Raw genomic sequence first — 18,593 nt, 5'->3', positions numbered from 1 at the left:
TGGAGATCCGTTCAGCCGTTTAGGCTACAAACGCTAACAAACATCCATCCATCCATCCATCCATCCATCCATCCATCTAAACTTTCGGATTTATAATATTAGTAAGATGATACTCTTTTTTGAAAGAAAGAATTTTTAAAATCGGTTTAGTAGTTTTTGAGTTATTTCATACAAAAATATATTAAGAATAGACTAAAAATATTTGGGAAACTATAGAATTTTTCATTAAAATGTCGCGCGGACGGAGTCGCGGGCGAAAGCTAGCTTATATTAGTAAGTATTTTTATTACCTGTTCAGCAATCTCTCTAGTCAGCTTGTCCAACTTGGTGCCAGCTTCAGATATCTTCTTGGCCGCGTTGATCACATCCATCGTGGTCTTCAGCGGACCACGGCCTCTAGAAGACCACAAGATATATGTAAGACCACACTTCTAATTGAAGATATTTTCTACTCATGTTTAAATATACCCTCTAAATTTAGTTTTCTATAAAAATACTAAGATTTTAGACTAGGATAAAAGAGGAAGATGATGACTAAGGTCTTTCCAGTCTAACCTGAAAAGACCATTCTTTTTAAGGCATCACATTAAAATAATAATGTACAGAATTGACAATACAGAAATTAAGTATATTCATATGAAAAGTCCTAAGTATTTCATGTTCTACAGTCCGAAGAAGTCTAAAATCTTACAAGCTGAACTGTAGATACCATTTCTATGGTAGTCTTCTAACATCGAAAGACCTAAATATTTCCGATAGAATTTTAACAAATAACGTCATTTAAAGACGACAGATCAGAAAATCCTTCAGTCTTTTACAGTCTACAGTAGACTGTAAAAGACTGAAGGATTTTAACGTAAAAGACCAGTCTGGTCTACTCACCTAGTAAAGTCCGTCATTTCGAGCATAATCATGCACATATGTTTAGCCAGCATGATAATGTCATTCCCAGCATCATCCCATTTCGCGACCTCGTTGTCGAAGGTCATCTTCTCCCGTCTGAATAGCTCCACTTGCTGGAGGATCTTACGCTTATCTTCTTCAGTCATTTTACGCATGGCTTCCTGATGAGTGATACCGGAATTAAAAAACGAAAGCCTTAGGAAGGTGTCATGGATTTTTAGAAGTCCTAGTGATGTCACTTACCCTAGCATTAGTAATTCCACTAATATCGGGATATTCATCCACACCGTGCTCGCCGGTGTGAGCGCTCGCTGGAAACATACGACATTGTTAATAGATTCAAAACGATTTAATTACTAAAGGGTTTTTAAAAAGTTAATTTATTTCAGTAGCAAGTAATTTTTGTGAACATATCTTTTTATTTAGGGACAAGCTGTCGCCTGCAAAGTTCGTTTTGCCGCAAAATTGCCGATGGCTTGTGACACATGACGTCACAACCATTGGCAAATCTACGCACGAATCATTATCTTTAAAGAGTCATATAAATAAACTTACCTGCAATAATAACAAAAAAACATGCAGTTTTACAAAAAAACAAAGCCATGAATGAAATGATACATCTAATGATTATAGACTTAAAAAGCGTTAAGAGCCCACACCATTGACTAATATCGCACAACTGTTATGCGATTGTTTCAGCCAATTCAACTGTTTAGTTGCACAACTAAAAATCGAGTAGTGTACCTCCATATAAGTTCATAGGAAAAGCGAGACTAAACAGTCGTGCTATAGTTTAGTCAAATGTGTGTGCGCACTCTAAGACACCTGTAGTACCATTCAAACTTTATGCCGGCTCGGAGACACAAACACGTTTAAATATACATTCGTAACGAATTAAAGCGGCACTAAGATCGAATGTTACCAACTTATTGTTAGGGACCGAAATTTCGACCAAAGTTTCGGATAAAAAATTTCGATTACTGTCAAAATGTAACCAAAACTTTCGACCCCGAAACTGGAGTGTGTTACTAGTCAAATAGCAAATCTGTTTTTCACAATTAGACTTCGGTAATTTCGCTTACCGAAACAAGGCCGAAAGTTCGGTTTGGGTGTCTCTGTTACACCAATGGGAATGAAAATACACAATACTCACATCTACTCCTTGTCTCCATAGTCATATCTTCAACCGGTTCAAATTCCGTGTCAGTATCGAGATCATCACTCGTCTACATGCGAACAATTAACATGCGATGGAACTAATACGGTATTATTTACGTGCAAAGATTAAAAAATATAGAGAGTAGGCAGAGTTGACACTTCATATTAACGCCATCAACACTAAAACAATATTTTCAACAACAAAACCCCAAATCAATAAAATTAATGAATGAATGTTCAATAAGTGTCATTAAATATTGAAATATCAGGACCTGTCCCACCAAATTGTAAATTGTCTGATAACAATCAAACGTGTGAAATATCGGTTTTTGTTCCCTTATCCGACAGTGGCGTCATTAAGCTATTTGAGCTTATCAGCCAGTTGTGGGACAGGGCTTTAAAATTTTATTTTATGCCCCCTATTTAGTTTATTTTATACCAAAAGATACCACGTATATACTACCGTAACAAAACATGAACATTAATATGACACCATCTATATGAAAACATCTAAAACTGGATCACAATAGTCTGAGAAAATACAAATTCTAATATTTTGAACTGAAATAACTCAAAAACTACTGGGCCGATTTAAAACATTCTTACACCATTAAAAAGCTATATTGTCAGTGAGTAATATAGGCTATGTTTTATTTTTATTTTAATTTCTCGTGGACGGAGTCGCGGGCGAAAACTATATAAAATATTAGCTGTTGCGCACCACTTCCCCGTCCGAAATTAAAAATATAGTCAGACCATAGCCTATGTTACTCAGAGATAACGTAGCTTTTTAATAGTGAAAAATTTCAAATCGGCCCAGTAGTTTTTGAGTTACTTCAATAAATACACTTTCCTCTTTATAATATTAGTATAGATCTATACTGTTATACTAAAGAAAGTTTTGCATTTACGTAACCAATAAACTCAAAAACTACTGGAGTTATTTCAAAAATTCTTTCACCATTAGAAAGCTACATTATTACTGACTGTTATAGGATATATTAATTACTAGAGAAACCTATTTTTATACCTACACAGACGAAAAAGACAGTAACAAATACTAAAGTGATCCAGTTTCAAACATAATGCAACAAAAAAACAAACAAAACAGAGTTACAAGTTAAGACTGACAGATCTAAAATAGCGACATCTATACACCCCAAGGCAAAACATTCTATCCTCTCACATTTGCTCCTCGTCTCCAGCGTGTAGTGCTCATCAAGCTCCACATCTTCAGGGTCCAGGTCTTCATCATCCTGGACATAGCATATTACCCTCAGCCTTGAGTTTACCTTTCTACAAGACACTCAAATGGAGCCTTGGTAACCTTTCTAGAAGTGGGTTCATTACCTATTACTTAACGGAGTTAACTTTTTTAGCTTCAAGTAAAAGCATCATCTCCCCTACTTTATCCTGCTCCAGTAGGGTTTGCTCCAAATAACTCTATCCATCATCTCAGTCACTACATCATGTCACCTTTCACACAATCCATCTCTTTCTACCTCTACTGGTGTACCACACTCATAACTAACCATACACAGAACCTCGATAACTCAAACCTCGGTAACTTAAAAACCTCTATCATTTCAAAAAATAATATGTTCCCTTCCCATCAGAGCCCAAAACCTCTACAACATAGACCCTTGATAACTTAAAACATATAACTTAAAATATTTTGTGTTTCCCTTAGACTTTAACTTATCGAGGTTCTACTGTACCATACTCTTTTACGCCTTAATTTCTCAACTTCAAGTAAAATCTTATCAAAGATTATAATTCGATTTCCACTTAGCAAACTGCAAATCCAATAGAAATGAGATATACACTAGCTTTGGCCTGCGATTCCGTTCCCGTGGAATTAAAAAACAAAAGCCTATGTGTTCAGACGATCCTCTACATGAACAATCATCGAGATCCGTTCCACAGTTTAGTACAAACTATAACAAACATACATCTAAACTTATTATATTAGTAAGATCATCATCATCTCCCCTGCCTTATCCTACTCCCGTAGGGTCAGCGCACCGGGTTTCCTCCTCCAAAGCATTCTATCATCCGTCATCTCAGTCATCACTCCCTTCTTGATCATGTCACCTTTCACGTAACCCATCCATCTCTTTCTACGTCTACCTCTACCGATGTACCTCCACATTCATAACTAACGTCCATCTTCTTACATGCGATTCATCCCTTCTCATAACATGCCCCCACTCTAACCTTTTACTACTTATTTTCTCAACCACTGGGGCTACTCTCAAACTTCCTCTAATATACTCATTTTGTATTTATCCAATCGTGTTACCCGACACATCCATTTAAGACTAGTAAGATGCCATTGTTATTGTTTACTATCGCCTGCGACTCTCCGCGTGGAATTAAAAAGAAAGTGAGCAGCATATATGTTCTTCTAGACTATCCTCTACATCTATACCAAATTCACCGAAATCCGTTCAGCCGTTAGGCTACAATCTCTAACATCCATCCATCTAAACTTTCACGTTTACAATATTAGTATGATGGATTTATATTGTAGCAGCTTTTGCATGCGACTCCGTCCGAACATAAAAAAAAACAACACAAGTCTATGTGCTTCCAGAATATCTTCTATATGTATGACAATCATTGAGATCCATTCAGCAATTTAGGCTACAAACTCTAACATCCATCCATCCATCCATCCATCTAAAGGCGAAATTCTCATTTCCATTGGATTCGACTCACTCGACGAACACAATTCTGTAAAGTGGTTATCAAATCATTCTCTTCCTACACACTCTTTTTATCGTGGGAAAATGCCTTACACAACCCTTGCAAATACAAGGGTGGTTATGCAACACCCTACTTACCCGGTTCATCAACACCGCACGTCTGATCTCTCTTACACCATCGTAGACCAATCTGGACGCGTCTATGAAGTCATTCTCATCCAGACCTGCGCCGGCACCACTGCCTAATGCGGAAACCGCCGCGTCCACACGCACTGCGAACTTCGACATCACTGGAATCAATAATGAAAAATAGCCTATGTTACTCTGTGATAACGTAGCTTTTTAATGGTGTAAGAAATAGACCCAGTAGTTTTTGAGTTATCTCAATATTTACAGTAACACATATCTTGCCTCTTTATAATCATTCTAATCATACTGATATTATAACTGTGAAAGTTTAGATGGATGGATGTTTTTTAGAGTTTGTAGCTTAAACGGCTGAACGAATCTCAATGAAATTTGGCATACACGTCGAAGATAATCTAGAATACATAATCTACTTGGTTTTGATTTTTTTATTACCACGCAGATGGAGTGGCGGGCGAAAGCTAGTATTAGTATAGATATAGAAGTATAGACCAGTTGTTGCTCGCGACTACGTTCGCGTAAAATTTAAAATAATAAAACATAGCTTATGTCACTCACTGATAACGTAGTTTATTAATGGGGAAAGAATTTTTGAAATCGGCAAAGTAGTTTTTTTCATGAATCGAATACAAAAATACGAATATTTCCTCTTTATAATATTAGTAACTAGCTGTTTCCGTGCGGCTTCACCCACATGAAATTATAAAAACTTTATTTTATTGTTTACATTTGTCAAATTATTAATAGCAAATCTCAAACTGACATGACATGACAATCCTTGGTAATCTTGTTTCCTTGATGTTGGCAGTAACTTATGGTCCCTTTCCCACATTAGGGTTTTTATCCAAAACATTTACCCCCTAAGTTTAATGGCGTGAAAATGTGTAGCCTAAAGCGTGACGTAAGTGTAGGGCTGTTTATTAAAGAAAGAATTATTCAAAAATATGCTGTAATTGCTGACATCTTAGGGAACAAAGAAGTGTGTGTTTACGCTTTATTATAATAGCATAGATAGATTACCTATTGATTCTTTAGTGTTAGGTTGCACCGAGTTTCAACAGAGTAAAACTCTTGTTACGTAGTACGTAAACGCATTTCATGTTATCCAACCAATAACACTAACGAAAGGTTAAATTTATCTGGGAAACGGATACATGCATTTAGAATATCATGTAGATTACTAAGTTTTTTTTATTTAACTCTGTTTCTGGCCATGACCAGTTCAAGGTATAACAAATAATATTAACATACAAATATGGATTATTAAAATCACATTACGAAACGCACAATAAACTAAATCCAACATATGTAGTAATACCCACGTCGACCTTAAAACGACCTTCACCTACTCAAGATGCACCATTATGTGATTTCGATAATCGATGACATCATTATCTTACCAAAGTACACTAAAAAAAATATATTACAGTAAAATCGGTCAAAACGTAATGTTTTTGACCGGGGCTTCAAAGCCGCAGTTAAAAAAACAAGTAATGTATTACCTGTTTCAGAATTTGTTCTAAATCTATGCCTATCTATGTGGAATTTAAAAAAAAAAACAAAAGTAAGTAGCCTTTGTATTTTTCCAGACTATCCTCTACATCTATACCAAATTTCATCGAGATCCGTTCAGCCGTTTAGGCTACAAACTCTAACAAACATCCATCTAAACTTTCGCATTTATAATATTAGTAACAAGTAAGATAATAATTCTTGTACACGCAAGTATAAGATCAAATAATTCGATTGCATGTCGACCTTATGCTCTTTCATATTTTTATATCTATACTATTATAATAAAGCGTAAACACACACTTCTTTGTTGCCTAAGATGTCAGCAATTACAACATAAGTTTGAATAATTCTTTTTTTAATAAAAAACCCTACACTTACGTCGAGCTTTAGGCTATAATTTCAATGCTATTAAAGTTAGGGGGTAAATATTTTGAATAAAAACCTAATATGGGAAAGAGACCATAAGTTGCTGCCAACATCAAGAAAGCAAGATTGCTTAGGTTTGTCATGTCATGTCATTTTGAAATTTGCTATTGATAATTTGACAAATGTAAGCAATAAAATAAAATTTTCATAATTTCATGCGGATGAAGCCGCACGGGAACAGCTAGTGATTAATATAAAAATAACCATTACCAGATTCACACATTTTCAACTGACTATAAAAGCTTTGTGTGAACATTAACAAAGAATTTATTTCCCTACCCACTTAGTATACAGCACATTGTCACCAAGCATGCGCACACCTTTGAATAAACTATGTCACAACTGTACAATCGCAGTTGATTCCTATGACCTTGTAGGTACTCAGACTACTCGATTTTTAATTGTCCGACTAATTTTAATTGTCCGTTGAATTGGTTGCAAAACAATCGACAATCGCACAATAGTTGGGCGATAGTTTGGTCAAAGGTGTGCGCGCTCTGATAAAAGATGATCACATTTTATGCTTCTAAATTTAATTTACTAGCTTTCGCCCCCGACTCCGTCTGCGTGGAATTAAAAAAAAATGAATAGCCTACGCGTTCTTCCAGACTATCCTCTACATCTATACCAAATTTCATGGAGATCCGTTCAGTAGTTTAGGCTACAAACTCTAACAAACATCCATCCATCTAAACTTTCGCATTTATAATATTAGTATGATGGTAAAATTATGTAAATATGACAAGGTCATTAACACAGTGACAGATGACATAAAAGGTCAAATTTAGTTGACACAATCCGGTATTCATGCTGCGCCTACGCATTCAGAAAAGGTTACAATGCATCTGTAAATTCTATGACTTAAATATAAGTCGGTAAATATTACAATCTACCCCAATTAAATTTGTAAAACTTTAATGCACGAGTTTACATGAATGGATGGTTGTTTGTTATAAAGTTTTTTCATAACAGCTTAATGGATCTTGAGTAAAAATATAGCCTATTTTACTCTCAGATAAATTACCTTTCTAAAGATGAAAGAATGTTTTAAGTCGGCCCAGTAGTTTTTGAGTTATTTCAATCCATACAATATTACAAAAATACAAATCTTTCCTCTTTATAATATTAGTATACCATAGATATTTAGATAAAATAATGCGTACGCCAGGCGTATGCGTTTCCCACTCAAATATAATTTTGGAAGACGTTTAAAATGACAATTCTAATGATTTTTTTTTCAATATGGGATAGGATAGAAATATAAAGTTCTTCGTGCGACGCCGGGGCGTATCGCTAGTTCAAAGGTGAAGGACTTGTGTCTATTCTTTGACTTTTTAGAGACAGGACCTATCTAGCACGCACATTCTCTTGTCGAAAAAACAAACAAGTTCCATGCTCGTTTCATCTCCTCTACCTTATCGTACTCGCGTAGTGTCCAGGTTTTCGTCCTCCAAATAACTCTATCATCCGTCATCTCAGTCACTCTCTTCTTGAACATGTCACCTTTCATATAATCCATCTCTTTCTACCTCTACCGGTGTACCACACTCATAACCAACGTCTTTCTTGTTTCATGCGATTCATCCCTTGCTGACTTGTGTACTCGTATTGTGTTAATACATTTTTAAGTTATATTGTGACAATCTTATTTTTAACAGTGGTAGTGCCCGCTTTAACATCTTAGCACGTTTGGGCCGGCACGCCCGGTATAATACCACGACCACATAGAAGACAGGCGTGAAATGGAAATAATTCCGTGTTTCGTCTCATGAGTGTGGGGCCGGAGGCCTAATTTAAGTCCCTTTCTCTTTACCACCCTTTTCTTATGTTATAAAAAATAAAAAATAAAGAGAGGTTGGGAAGAGGAAGTGGATTTGACAGTGGAGGAGATGCATAGGAAATATCCTCTTTATGTGCGTCTCCTCCTCCGTCGGATAAGGGTAGGCAATGCATCTGCAATTGCGGATGTCTATGGGCAGCGGTCGCTTCGCCATTTTGGCGATTTCAGGTGGTCGTTTGCTCGTTTGCCACCTTATGTTATAAAAAAAATCTAAGCCGGTACATTGCTATTGTCGTTATTTCTATCAGAGAATATGAAAACCTATATTTAGAGCGCGCGTACCTTTCACTCAATTGTCGCATAACTGTTTAGTCTCGCTTTGATTCCTATGAGTTTAAAGGTGTGCACATTACTCTTTAGTTGTGCAACTAAACAGTTGAATTGGCTGCGGAACAATCTACAATCGCATAACTGTTTTGCGATAGTTTAGTCAAAGGTCGCAAAGCGGCCGCTCTAACATAGGAAACTACGTGAAAGAAAAATCATGACAGGACTACAAAGCACGTTGGACGCTGTTTTGATATTAACGGGGAGGGGGGGGGGGCAGATTAAAAACTATATTTTTGCCTCAGCTCAGGCTTAAAACTGTAGTAGAATTTATTTAATACAACTGTTGTTTGCCTAGTCCGGTTCTCTATAGTCCATGGGTTTTTTAAATCGCCAACCTTCAATACGCTTTGAAACAACAGTTTTTGTGTCGGTTTTTATTTTGTGAGACCAAATGTCAAGGTTTACTTTGTTGATGTTTGTTATCAATTGAAAATAATATTTTATAAATCTATTTTTTTTTAGCAACTAAAATCATTTACTATCAAGATTTTGACGAATTCAGGTGGTCGCTTGCTCGATTGCCACGTTAAGATACAAAAAGACAAACAAAAATTACTAGGTAAAAATTGTAAAGCATATTTCTCCCTACTTATAGAATTAACTAGCTAGTAGCTTTTGCAACAAAAATGTGGACTGGTGAGCGATTGTGTTTGATACACGCACGGGGTCAAAGAGATGGAAGTATTGCGTGAAAGGTGACATGATCAAAAAGGAATTGATGACTGAGATGACGGATGATAGTTACGTGGAGGACAACAATCTGTCGCGCCAATACGGGAGTAAGATAAGGTGAAAGATGATGTGGACCATCATCATCACCAGCTCACTACATGTCCCCACCGAGGGGCTCGGAGCCTACCCTAATAAGGGGTGACTAGGCTATAGTCCACCATGCTGGCCCACTGCGGGTTGGTTGACTTCACACATATCTTTGTATTTTTTCGAGGATATGTGCAGGCATCACGATGTTTTCCTTCGCCGTTAGAACGTCGGGTAAATTATGTATATATCCAAATTCGAAAAACGGAAAATCACATTGGTACAGCGGGATTCGAACCCAAGACCTGTAGATCAAGTCAAGTGCTTAAACCACTGAGCCACCGACGCTCTTATGTTGACGCAATGTCAAAAAACTTAGTTCGTCTTTACTTAACATCAAAGGATGATACGTAAACACAATCTTTTATCACACGATCAAGATTATTTAATCTTTAAACATATCTACGAGTACTTCAATATTGCGTTGACATTTCTACAATGCAGATGTTAGTATATTTTTTATTTATTACCGTAGCGTGGGCATCGCCTCGGTTAGACCCACTAGTGGACAGCAAGCGTGGTCTGATCCGCGGTCTGCAGGCGACGGATGGAGACTACGCCATGTTCCTCGGTATACCATACGCTATGGTCAATTATACAAATCCATTTGGGGTACGTATAGTATCTAGTTTGTAATATTTTAATTCACGAAATTTTTCTACAGGGAAAGAAAAATACGATTCCACCGTGGGGCTAGAGTTTTAGGCCACGCTAGCCCTGTGTTAATTGGTTAACATCACACACATTTACTAAATAATTTGCGGATCTTGTCGCAAGAAAAAGAATGAAGACAGTTCACATTTTTAAACTAAATATGTTCACGATACAAGATTCACCCAAGGAGGTGCACATACTACTCGATTTTTAGTTGTGCAACTAAACAGTTGAATTGGCTGCGATACAATCGACAATCGCATAGTAGTTGTGAGATTGTTTAGTCGAAGGTGTGCCCACGCTCTAAGTTAACTATTAAACAATCTTGAATGAATGAATGAATATGTATTTATTGCCACAAAATAGAAATTACATAAAAGGACTTATTCTAAAGAAAACACAATCATGGCAAAAGGTAGCCAGCTCAGCGTATGCAGGGCGGAATAAGCCGTTCCTGCGCTGATTTTCAGCTGGCTCCTTCGCACTCAAGTATCTTACGATTGTGTTAGTTAAACCCCATAGCAATACTAACATAATAAAGAGGAAAGATTTGTATTTTTGTATGTATTGAAATAACTCAAAAACTACCAGGCAGATTTGAAAAATTCTTTCACCATTAGAAAGGTAATTTATTTGTGAGTAACGTAGGCTACATTTTATTTATTTCTTAATTTCACGCAGGCGATGGCGCGAGCAACAGCTGGTTTTATATAATAATGTATATCCTATAAGCATAAAAATCTTTATTTCCAGCCAGCACTACCGTATCCTTATTTCGAAGAGCCATTCGAAGCATACGACGACAACGCCATCTGTCTCCAAACTGCACAAATCACAAACGAAATTACTGGCTCACTGGATTGCCTTCACCTAAACATATACGTCCCTAACTCAGCCAGCAAAAACAATAAGCTTCCAGTCTTACTATGGATATATGGAGGTAGTTTTCAATACGGGAATGCGGGTAGATATCAATATGGCCCTAAATTTTTAGTAGAAAAAGATGTTATTTTTATAACTGCTAATTATAGAGTTGGGTTATACGGATTCATGTGTTTAAACACGCCTGAAGTACAAGGAAATCAGGGCTTGAAGGACCAAGTGAAAGCATTACAATGGATTAGAGAAAACATTGAAGATTTCGGCGGAGATGCGAGTAAAGTGACATTATTCGGTTCCAGTGCTGGCGCTGTATCTGTTGATTATCATATTCTATCTAAGGATAAATTATTCGATAAAGCTATCTTGCAAAGTGGTACAACATTACGTACCGCAGCTATTATGGAACCGGATAACAGCGTACCAATATTAATAGCAGCAAAATTGGGTTTCGCCACTAACGATGTTAACAAAGCTGTCGAATTTCTGATCAAAAACGAACCAAAACTAGTCATCGCTGCTGCATTCGAACTATCAATAATTTGTAAACCTTGTGTGGAAAAAGATTTTGAAGGCAATACATTTATCGCGGACTATCCAATAAATACTCCTATACCAAAAGATAAAGATATTCCAATACTGATAGGACATAATAGTCAAGAACAACTTAGCACATACGGGAAATTATCACCTAGTGAATATGACGAGGGTATATTTGAAAAATTAGTGTCACAAGCTTTTAATATCGATAAAGATTTAGTAAGAATAGTCAAGCAATTTTACATCGGTGATGAAGCAGTCTCCATAGACGTTAAATCTGCGTTAACAGATTTCGATTCTGACTTTGCTTTGAACCATCCTATACGTAGAAGTATGTCAAAGTTTTTGGACAATAACAGCAACGTTTACTTCTATGTGTTTTCGTATTCCGGTGGTAGGAATTACGGTAAATGGAGGCATAATGTGACGGGGGAAGGTGCTGCACATTCTGACGAGAAGGGCTATTTATTTGACATGTCAATGATGACTGACATCCCTACACCAGAAGACCAACTCGTTATTGACAGAATGACAACAATGTGGACCAATTTTGTTAAATACGGGTATGTACTAGCTTCCGATATCTATACTATTATAATAAAGCGTAAATGCACACTTCTTTGTTGCCTAAGATGTCAGCAATTACAGCATATTTTTGAATAATTATTTTTTAAATAAATAGCCCTACACTTACGTCATGCTCTAGGCTATACATTCTCACGCCATTAAACTTAGAGGGTAAATATTTTGGATAAAAACCCTATGTAGGAAAGAGACCATAAGTTGCTACCAACATCAAAGTAGCACGATTGCCATGGTTTGTCATGTCATGTCATGTCATTTTGACATTTGCTATTAATAATTTGACAAATGTAAACAATAACATAACATTTTCATAATTTCATGGGGATGAAGTCGCACGGGAATATCTAGTAAGTAAGATAAAGAATGGAAGATGACCCAATACTTCTAGGCATTAATAAAATGGTAACAGTGTAATTAACTTCAACACTCAGACCACTAACTCCGGCTGGAATAGCGCGCTATTCTGTCTAAATGACATTGACAGCTGTCATAGGTACGGGACGTCAAGTGATGCATCAATATTCTTTTAACAATATATAAGTACACTTTCTCTGGACAATTAACTAAGACAGTCAACTGTAGACGATTTTTTAAAGGGATAGTGATTTTTCTTTTCACGTATTAATATCATCATCTCCCCTGCCTTATCCTACTCCCGTAGGGACGGCGCACCGGGTTTTCATCCTCCAAAGCACTCTATCATCCGTCATCTCAGTCATCACTCTCTTCTTGATCATGTCACCTTTCACGTAACCCATCCATCTCTTTCTACGTCTACCTCTACTGGTGTACCTCCACATTCACAACTAACGTCCATCTTGTTACATGCGATTCATCCCTTCTCATAACATGCCCATTTTTTCACGTATTATTCTACTATTTTTTTTTTCTGCAGAGATCCAACTCCAGACCTAACAGAACTGCTTCCAGTGAAATGGACGCCTTTAACTGAAGACATCCAACATTACCTGGATATCAATTCTGATATTACTATGAAGAGAAGTCCATTTAACAAAAGAATGGCGTTCTGGGATCTCTTTTATAAAATGAACGAGAAATTTCTAATAGGCTTTAGTGGAAGAGAATAAAGTGCATTTTCCGACTTATTCTTGATTTTTTACCTACTAGCTAGCTGTTCCCGTGTGGCTTCATCCGCATGAAATTATACAAATTTTATTTTATTCTTTTCATTTGTCAAATTATCAATAGAAAATGTCAAAATGACATGACATGATGACAACCTTGCTTCCTTGATGTTGGCAGCAACTTATGGTCTCTTTCCCATATTAGGATTTTATCCAAAATATTTACCCTTTAAGTTTAATGACGTTAAAATATATAGCCTAAAGCGTAACGCAAGTGTAGGGCTTTTCTTAAAAAAAATGTGCTGACATCTTAGGCAACAAAGAAGTGTATGTTTACGCTTTATTATAATAGAATAGAAGTATAGATATGACCTTCTCAGGTTTTTTTAATTATCTTCTCCCAAGCCTCGGAAAGTTTAGATGGATGTTTGTTAGCGTTCATAGCCTAAACGGTTAAACGGATTTTGATGAAATTCGGTAGATATAGAGGATAGGTTGGAACAACATATAGGCTAGTATTTTTTTTATCACGCGGACGGAGTCGCGAGCGAAAGCTAATCAGTCTATAAAGTATTATATTATACCTGATAGATACATCAGGAATGATCCCGGCAGGCTTATTAAAATCTGCCCGACCATTTCAAAGATTACCCGGAACAGACACGGCTTGTAGACAAAAAATAATAATAAAAATGGATTCTTGCTATTAGATACACGACTTTATTGCCTTTATGCCTACTAAAATCTCTAATTCATATTGAAACTTGCAAGCAATGACATTCCGTACACTATCTTACAGTTCCTATCAAACGACCTCGGATTACGAATTTCAATTGTCACGATACCTCAGATACTATCTATACTCTATACTAATATTATTAAAAGGAAAGATTTATATTTTTGTATAAACATAGGCTATGACTTTATGTTTTTTTTTTTTAATTACACGCGGACAAAGATGCGAGCAACAGCTAACTACGAATACGTTACTCTTAGTATGACATTTATTGGTGTACATTTCAGAAATCATATAAATATTATAAATGCGAAGTTACGATGGATGGATGGATGCTAGCGTTTGCAGCCTAAACGGCTGAACATATCTCCATGAAATTTGGCACAGGTTTAGAGCATAGTTTGGAAGAACACATAAGTTACTGTTTATCCCGGGAATAGTTACGGTTCCCGTGGGATTAATTAATTTAGTTTTTTAATGTTTACTCGATCATTCTGCAACGGTTCAACATATCTTATTGAAATTTGTCAGATATAAAACAAAGTCTGGAGTACAGATGGGATAAGGTTCAATCCCGAGAAATGTCCGGTTCCCGGGATACGTAACTTTTTGTTATTTATATAGTTCGTTTGTTCTCTAATACGAGGTCGAAGTTGCGGGCGAAAGCTAGTCTATACATTTTGTCGATTACGTCTCGAAAACATTCTCATGGACTTTCGCTATCTCTTTCTTTCTCAAAGAGAATGAACGAGATGGCAAAACAAATGAAGATTCCGTTTAAATGAGTCATAAATATTCTACTAGTTATTGTATAGGAAATGTCAATTTTATCTGAACATCGACATTTCTTCAATGTCGATAGATCACATGGTAACGTTAAGATCCATACAATTTCACAATATTTAGAAACAGTATAAATATCACTCAAGATCGAATATACAAATCTTTGCTTGCTATCTGATACGAGGAAAAAAATCGCATTTGTATGTAACTAATAAACTCAAAAACTACTGGAGTTTTTACAAAAATTCTTTCACCATTAAACAGCTACGTTAACACTGACTGACAATGTTAAGAAAGTTTTAAAATCTTTATAAAGCTATGATAGAATTTTAATTTCCTAGACATCTTTGATTTTATCAAAGTTATTCACCCGCGTAAAATTAAAAAATATAGTTACCTATGTTACTCACAGATAAATTACATTTCTATCTGTGAAAGAATTTTTAAAATCGTCCCAGTAGTTTTCGAGTTATTCCAATACATACAAAAATTCAAATCTTTCCTCTTAATAATATTAATATAGATATAGCTTCGCCTTAAGCAAATTTTATCAAGCACTTGAACCACACATCTCAAAGATACGTGTGTAAAATTTTACATTTTTACTGTAACCTCGAAATGAAGAAGGTAGTACTAGTAAATTTGTTCCTATGTGCAGTATGGGCTGTACCAAGATTGGACCCCTTAGTGGAAACAAAGAAAGGTTTAGTAAAAGGTTTACAAGCAACTGATGGGGACTATTCGATGTTCTTAGGCATACCTTACGCTAAGGTCGATACTAACAATCCATTCGGGGTAAGTAGACACAAATTTACTACTGCTGTCAATACTAATAATATCTCAGTCATTAAAAAATCTAGATTTCATTGATTACTTTAATTTCCAGGCATCACTAGCATACCCTGACTTCGAAGAGGTATTTAAAGCCTTCGATGATAGCGCAAGCTGTCCACAAATAGAAGAAAACGGGACAGAATTATTTGGAACACTAGATTGTCTAAATCTAAACATATTTTCACCAAACAAAGCGACTACGAAAAACAAACTACCCGTTTTAGTTTGGATACACGGTGGAGCTTTTATTGGTGGTTCCCACGGCAGAGATAAATTCGGACCTAAATATTTAGTCAAACACGACATTGTGTTAGTCACACTAAACTATAGATTAGGGCCTTACGGTTTCATGTGTTTAGACACTCCTGAAGTACCTGGTAACCAAGGATTAAAGGATCAATTAAGCGCTTTACGCTGGGTGAAACAAAACATAGATTCATTTGGAGGAGATGCTAACAAAATTACAATCTTCGGTGAAAGCGCTGGCGGAGTATCCGTCGATTACCACCTTCTGTCTAAACAAGAGAAATTATTTGATAAAGTGATAATGCAGAGTGGAACTGCACAATGTCCATGGGCAGTTGTTGATTCTGATATAACTGCCCCTATAAGATTGGCTGAACTTTTAGGTCTGGAAACTGATAATTTGGATGACGCTTTAAACTTCTTAGCAACAGTCGATCCTAAGCTTGTGATAGCAACTGGTTTGGAATTGCAGCAAATGTTTATGCCGTGTGTAGAAAAGGAATTTGATGGTGTAGAATCGTTTATAGGGACTCATCCAGTAAATACTGGAATACCAAAGGCTAAAAATGTATTAATTCTTAGTGGATATAACAATCAAGAGTCTTTAGTACAATACGTTAAGAAAACAAATGAAGATCTAACTCTTGATGTGTTTGCTGAGAATTTAGGAATGATTTTCGATTTGAGTAACGAAGATTTGGAGACAATAGTCCGTCAATTCTATGTCGGTGATGAGGAAGTGAGCGAAAGTATCAAATGGAATCTAATGAACTTTGAATCAGACTTTACGTTCGGACATCCGGTTCATAGAAGTTTGAAAAAGTATTTAGAAGTCAATGGGAAGGTGTATCATTACATTTTCTCGTATTCTGGCGGTAGGAATATGGTAAAGTACAGGAACAACGTAACAATAGGTGGGGCAACACACGCTGATGAGCTAGGCTACCTATTCGATGCGGAAATGTTCAAAGAATCACCCACAGAAGAAGACCAGCTTGTGATAGATAGAATGACGACAATGTGGACCAATTTCGTGAAGTATGGGTAAGATATTTCTTGATTATTATACACTAGCTTTCGCCCGCGACTTCCGCGCGGAATTTAAAAAATCAAATGCTGGTAGCCTATGTATTCTTCCAGACTATCTTCTATATCTATGCCAAATTTCATCGAGATCCGCTCAGCCGTTTAGGCTACCAACTTTAACAAACATCCATTCATCTAAACTTTCGCATTTATAATATTAATGTGAATAATATGATTTATTTTTGACTAAAGACATGAAAATTTCATGTAAAAAATTCTAAGGGTAAACAATTTATAAATATGTAATTGCGTTATGAACCCTTTTTGTACGTGGGAAAGAAACCTTTCGATAGATATCTTGCTTCTTGAAGGAAAGACGGGGTTCTGTTCTATTTGATTTAGTCTAAATATCTTGTTTCTTAACATTTCAAACGTCCACAGAGACCCAACTCCGGAGACATCAGAACTTTTGCCGGTAAAGTGGACTCCAATCAGTGAAGACACCTTAACATATCTGGACATCAATGAGGAGTTGACTCTTGGAAGAAGACCATTCCATGATAGAATGGCTTTTCTTGATTTATTCTTTGATGTGAACAAGCATTTGTTAATAGGATATGAAGGAAACGATGGTTAAATAAAGCTTTGCCGCAGTTAGTTATTTTTTGTTATAAGAATCCTATGAATTTACTATGTTTTTTTTATTATCTCCTTCACCGATTAAGAGCCATGTATTTTATTTCAAACATTGAATATCGCTTTAAAAACACCCTTAGGTAAATTAAAATTTTATTTTACAATTGTTATGGGGTTGAAAACCAGGACAGTCTGAATCATACCAAGATCAAGGTTGTGGAAACTAGCCTAGCGACTTTTAAAAGTTATTTGCTCTGGAACTCCACCTCTCCTTCGCAAGTGTATCCTTCTGTAAGTGAAACACCGCGGATTATCGCGACTGTACATTTAAAAATCGTTCCTAATCAATTGTATTTCTCACTTAGTCATGTTTACAGGAAAGGCGTTTTTCAATCTTCAAAGTTTTTTTATCGCAAAATCTTAGATACTATATCTTTCACCAAGATCAATAATATTTGATAGTAAAATAAAGGAACGTTTAAACTTGAGAGAATTTATATCTCACTAGCTTTTGTCCACAACCTCTTCTGCAATCAATCATTACCTATACTATTATAATAAAGCGTAAACACACACTTCTATATTGCTTAAGACGTCAGCAATTACAGCATATTTTTGAACAATTCTTTTTTTAATAAAAAGCCCTACACTTACGTCACGCTTTAGGCTATATATTTTCACGCCATTAAACTTAGAGGGTAAATATTTTGGATAAAGACCCTAATGCGGGAAAGAAACCATAA

The 18,593-nt window shown here is 36.1% G+C and overlaps 2 protein-coding genes across 2 annotated transcripts in view; one reads left to right on the top strand and one right to left on the bottom strand.

The window, feature by feature from the left end:
* Window positions 1-18,593, bottom strand: part of LOC106100896 (catenin alpha) — a 63,605-nt gene that overhangs the window by 4,162 nt on the left and 40,850 nt on the right. The window contains exons 16-20 of the mRNA XM_013280346.1: window positions 4,908-5,059; window positions 3,248-3,317; window positions 1,147-1,214; window positions 883-1,064; window positions 291-396 (exon numbers count right to left, since the gene is read on the bottom strand). Coding sequence (XP_013135800.1) covers window positions 291-396; window positions 883-1,064; window positions 1,147-1,214; window positions 3,248-3,317; window positions 4,908-5,059 — 578 coding nt within the window. The remainder of the gene's footprint in view (window positions 1-290; window positions 397-882; window positions 1,065-1,146; window positions 1,215-3,247; window positions 3,318-4,907; window positions 5,060-18,593) is intronic.
* Window positions 10,277-13,639, top strand: LOC106111697 (acetylcholinesterase-like). Its single transcript, XM_013293876.1, has 3 exons — window positions 10,277-10,458; window positions 11,254-12,482; window positions 13,400-13,639. Exons 1-3 carry the CDS (start codon window positions 10,285-10,287, stop codon window positions 13,590-13,592), a joined length of 1,596 nt encoding a protein of 531 aa, XP_013149330.1. The 5' UTR covers window positions 10,277-10,284; the 3' UTR covers window positions 13,593-13,639.

This window comes from Papilio polytes, unplaced genomic scaffold, assembly GCF_000836215.1.
Source record: "Papilio polytes unplaced genomic scaffold, Ppol_1.0 DF824493.1, whole genome shotgun sequence".
Taxonomy (NCBI): Eukaryota; Metazoa; Arthropoda; class Insecta; order Lepidoptera; family Papilionidae; genus Papilio; species Papilio polytes.
The sequence above is the reverse complement of the archived record's forward strand: the minus strand, read 5'-3'. Positions and strand labels throughout refer to the sequence as shown.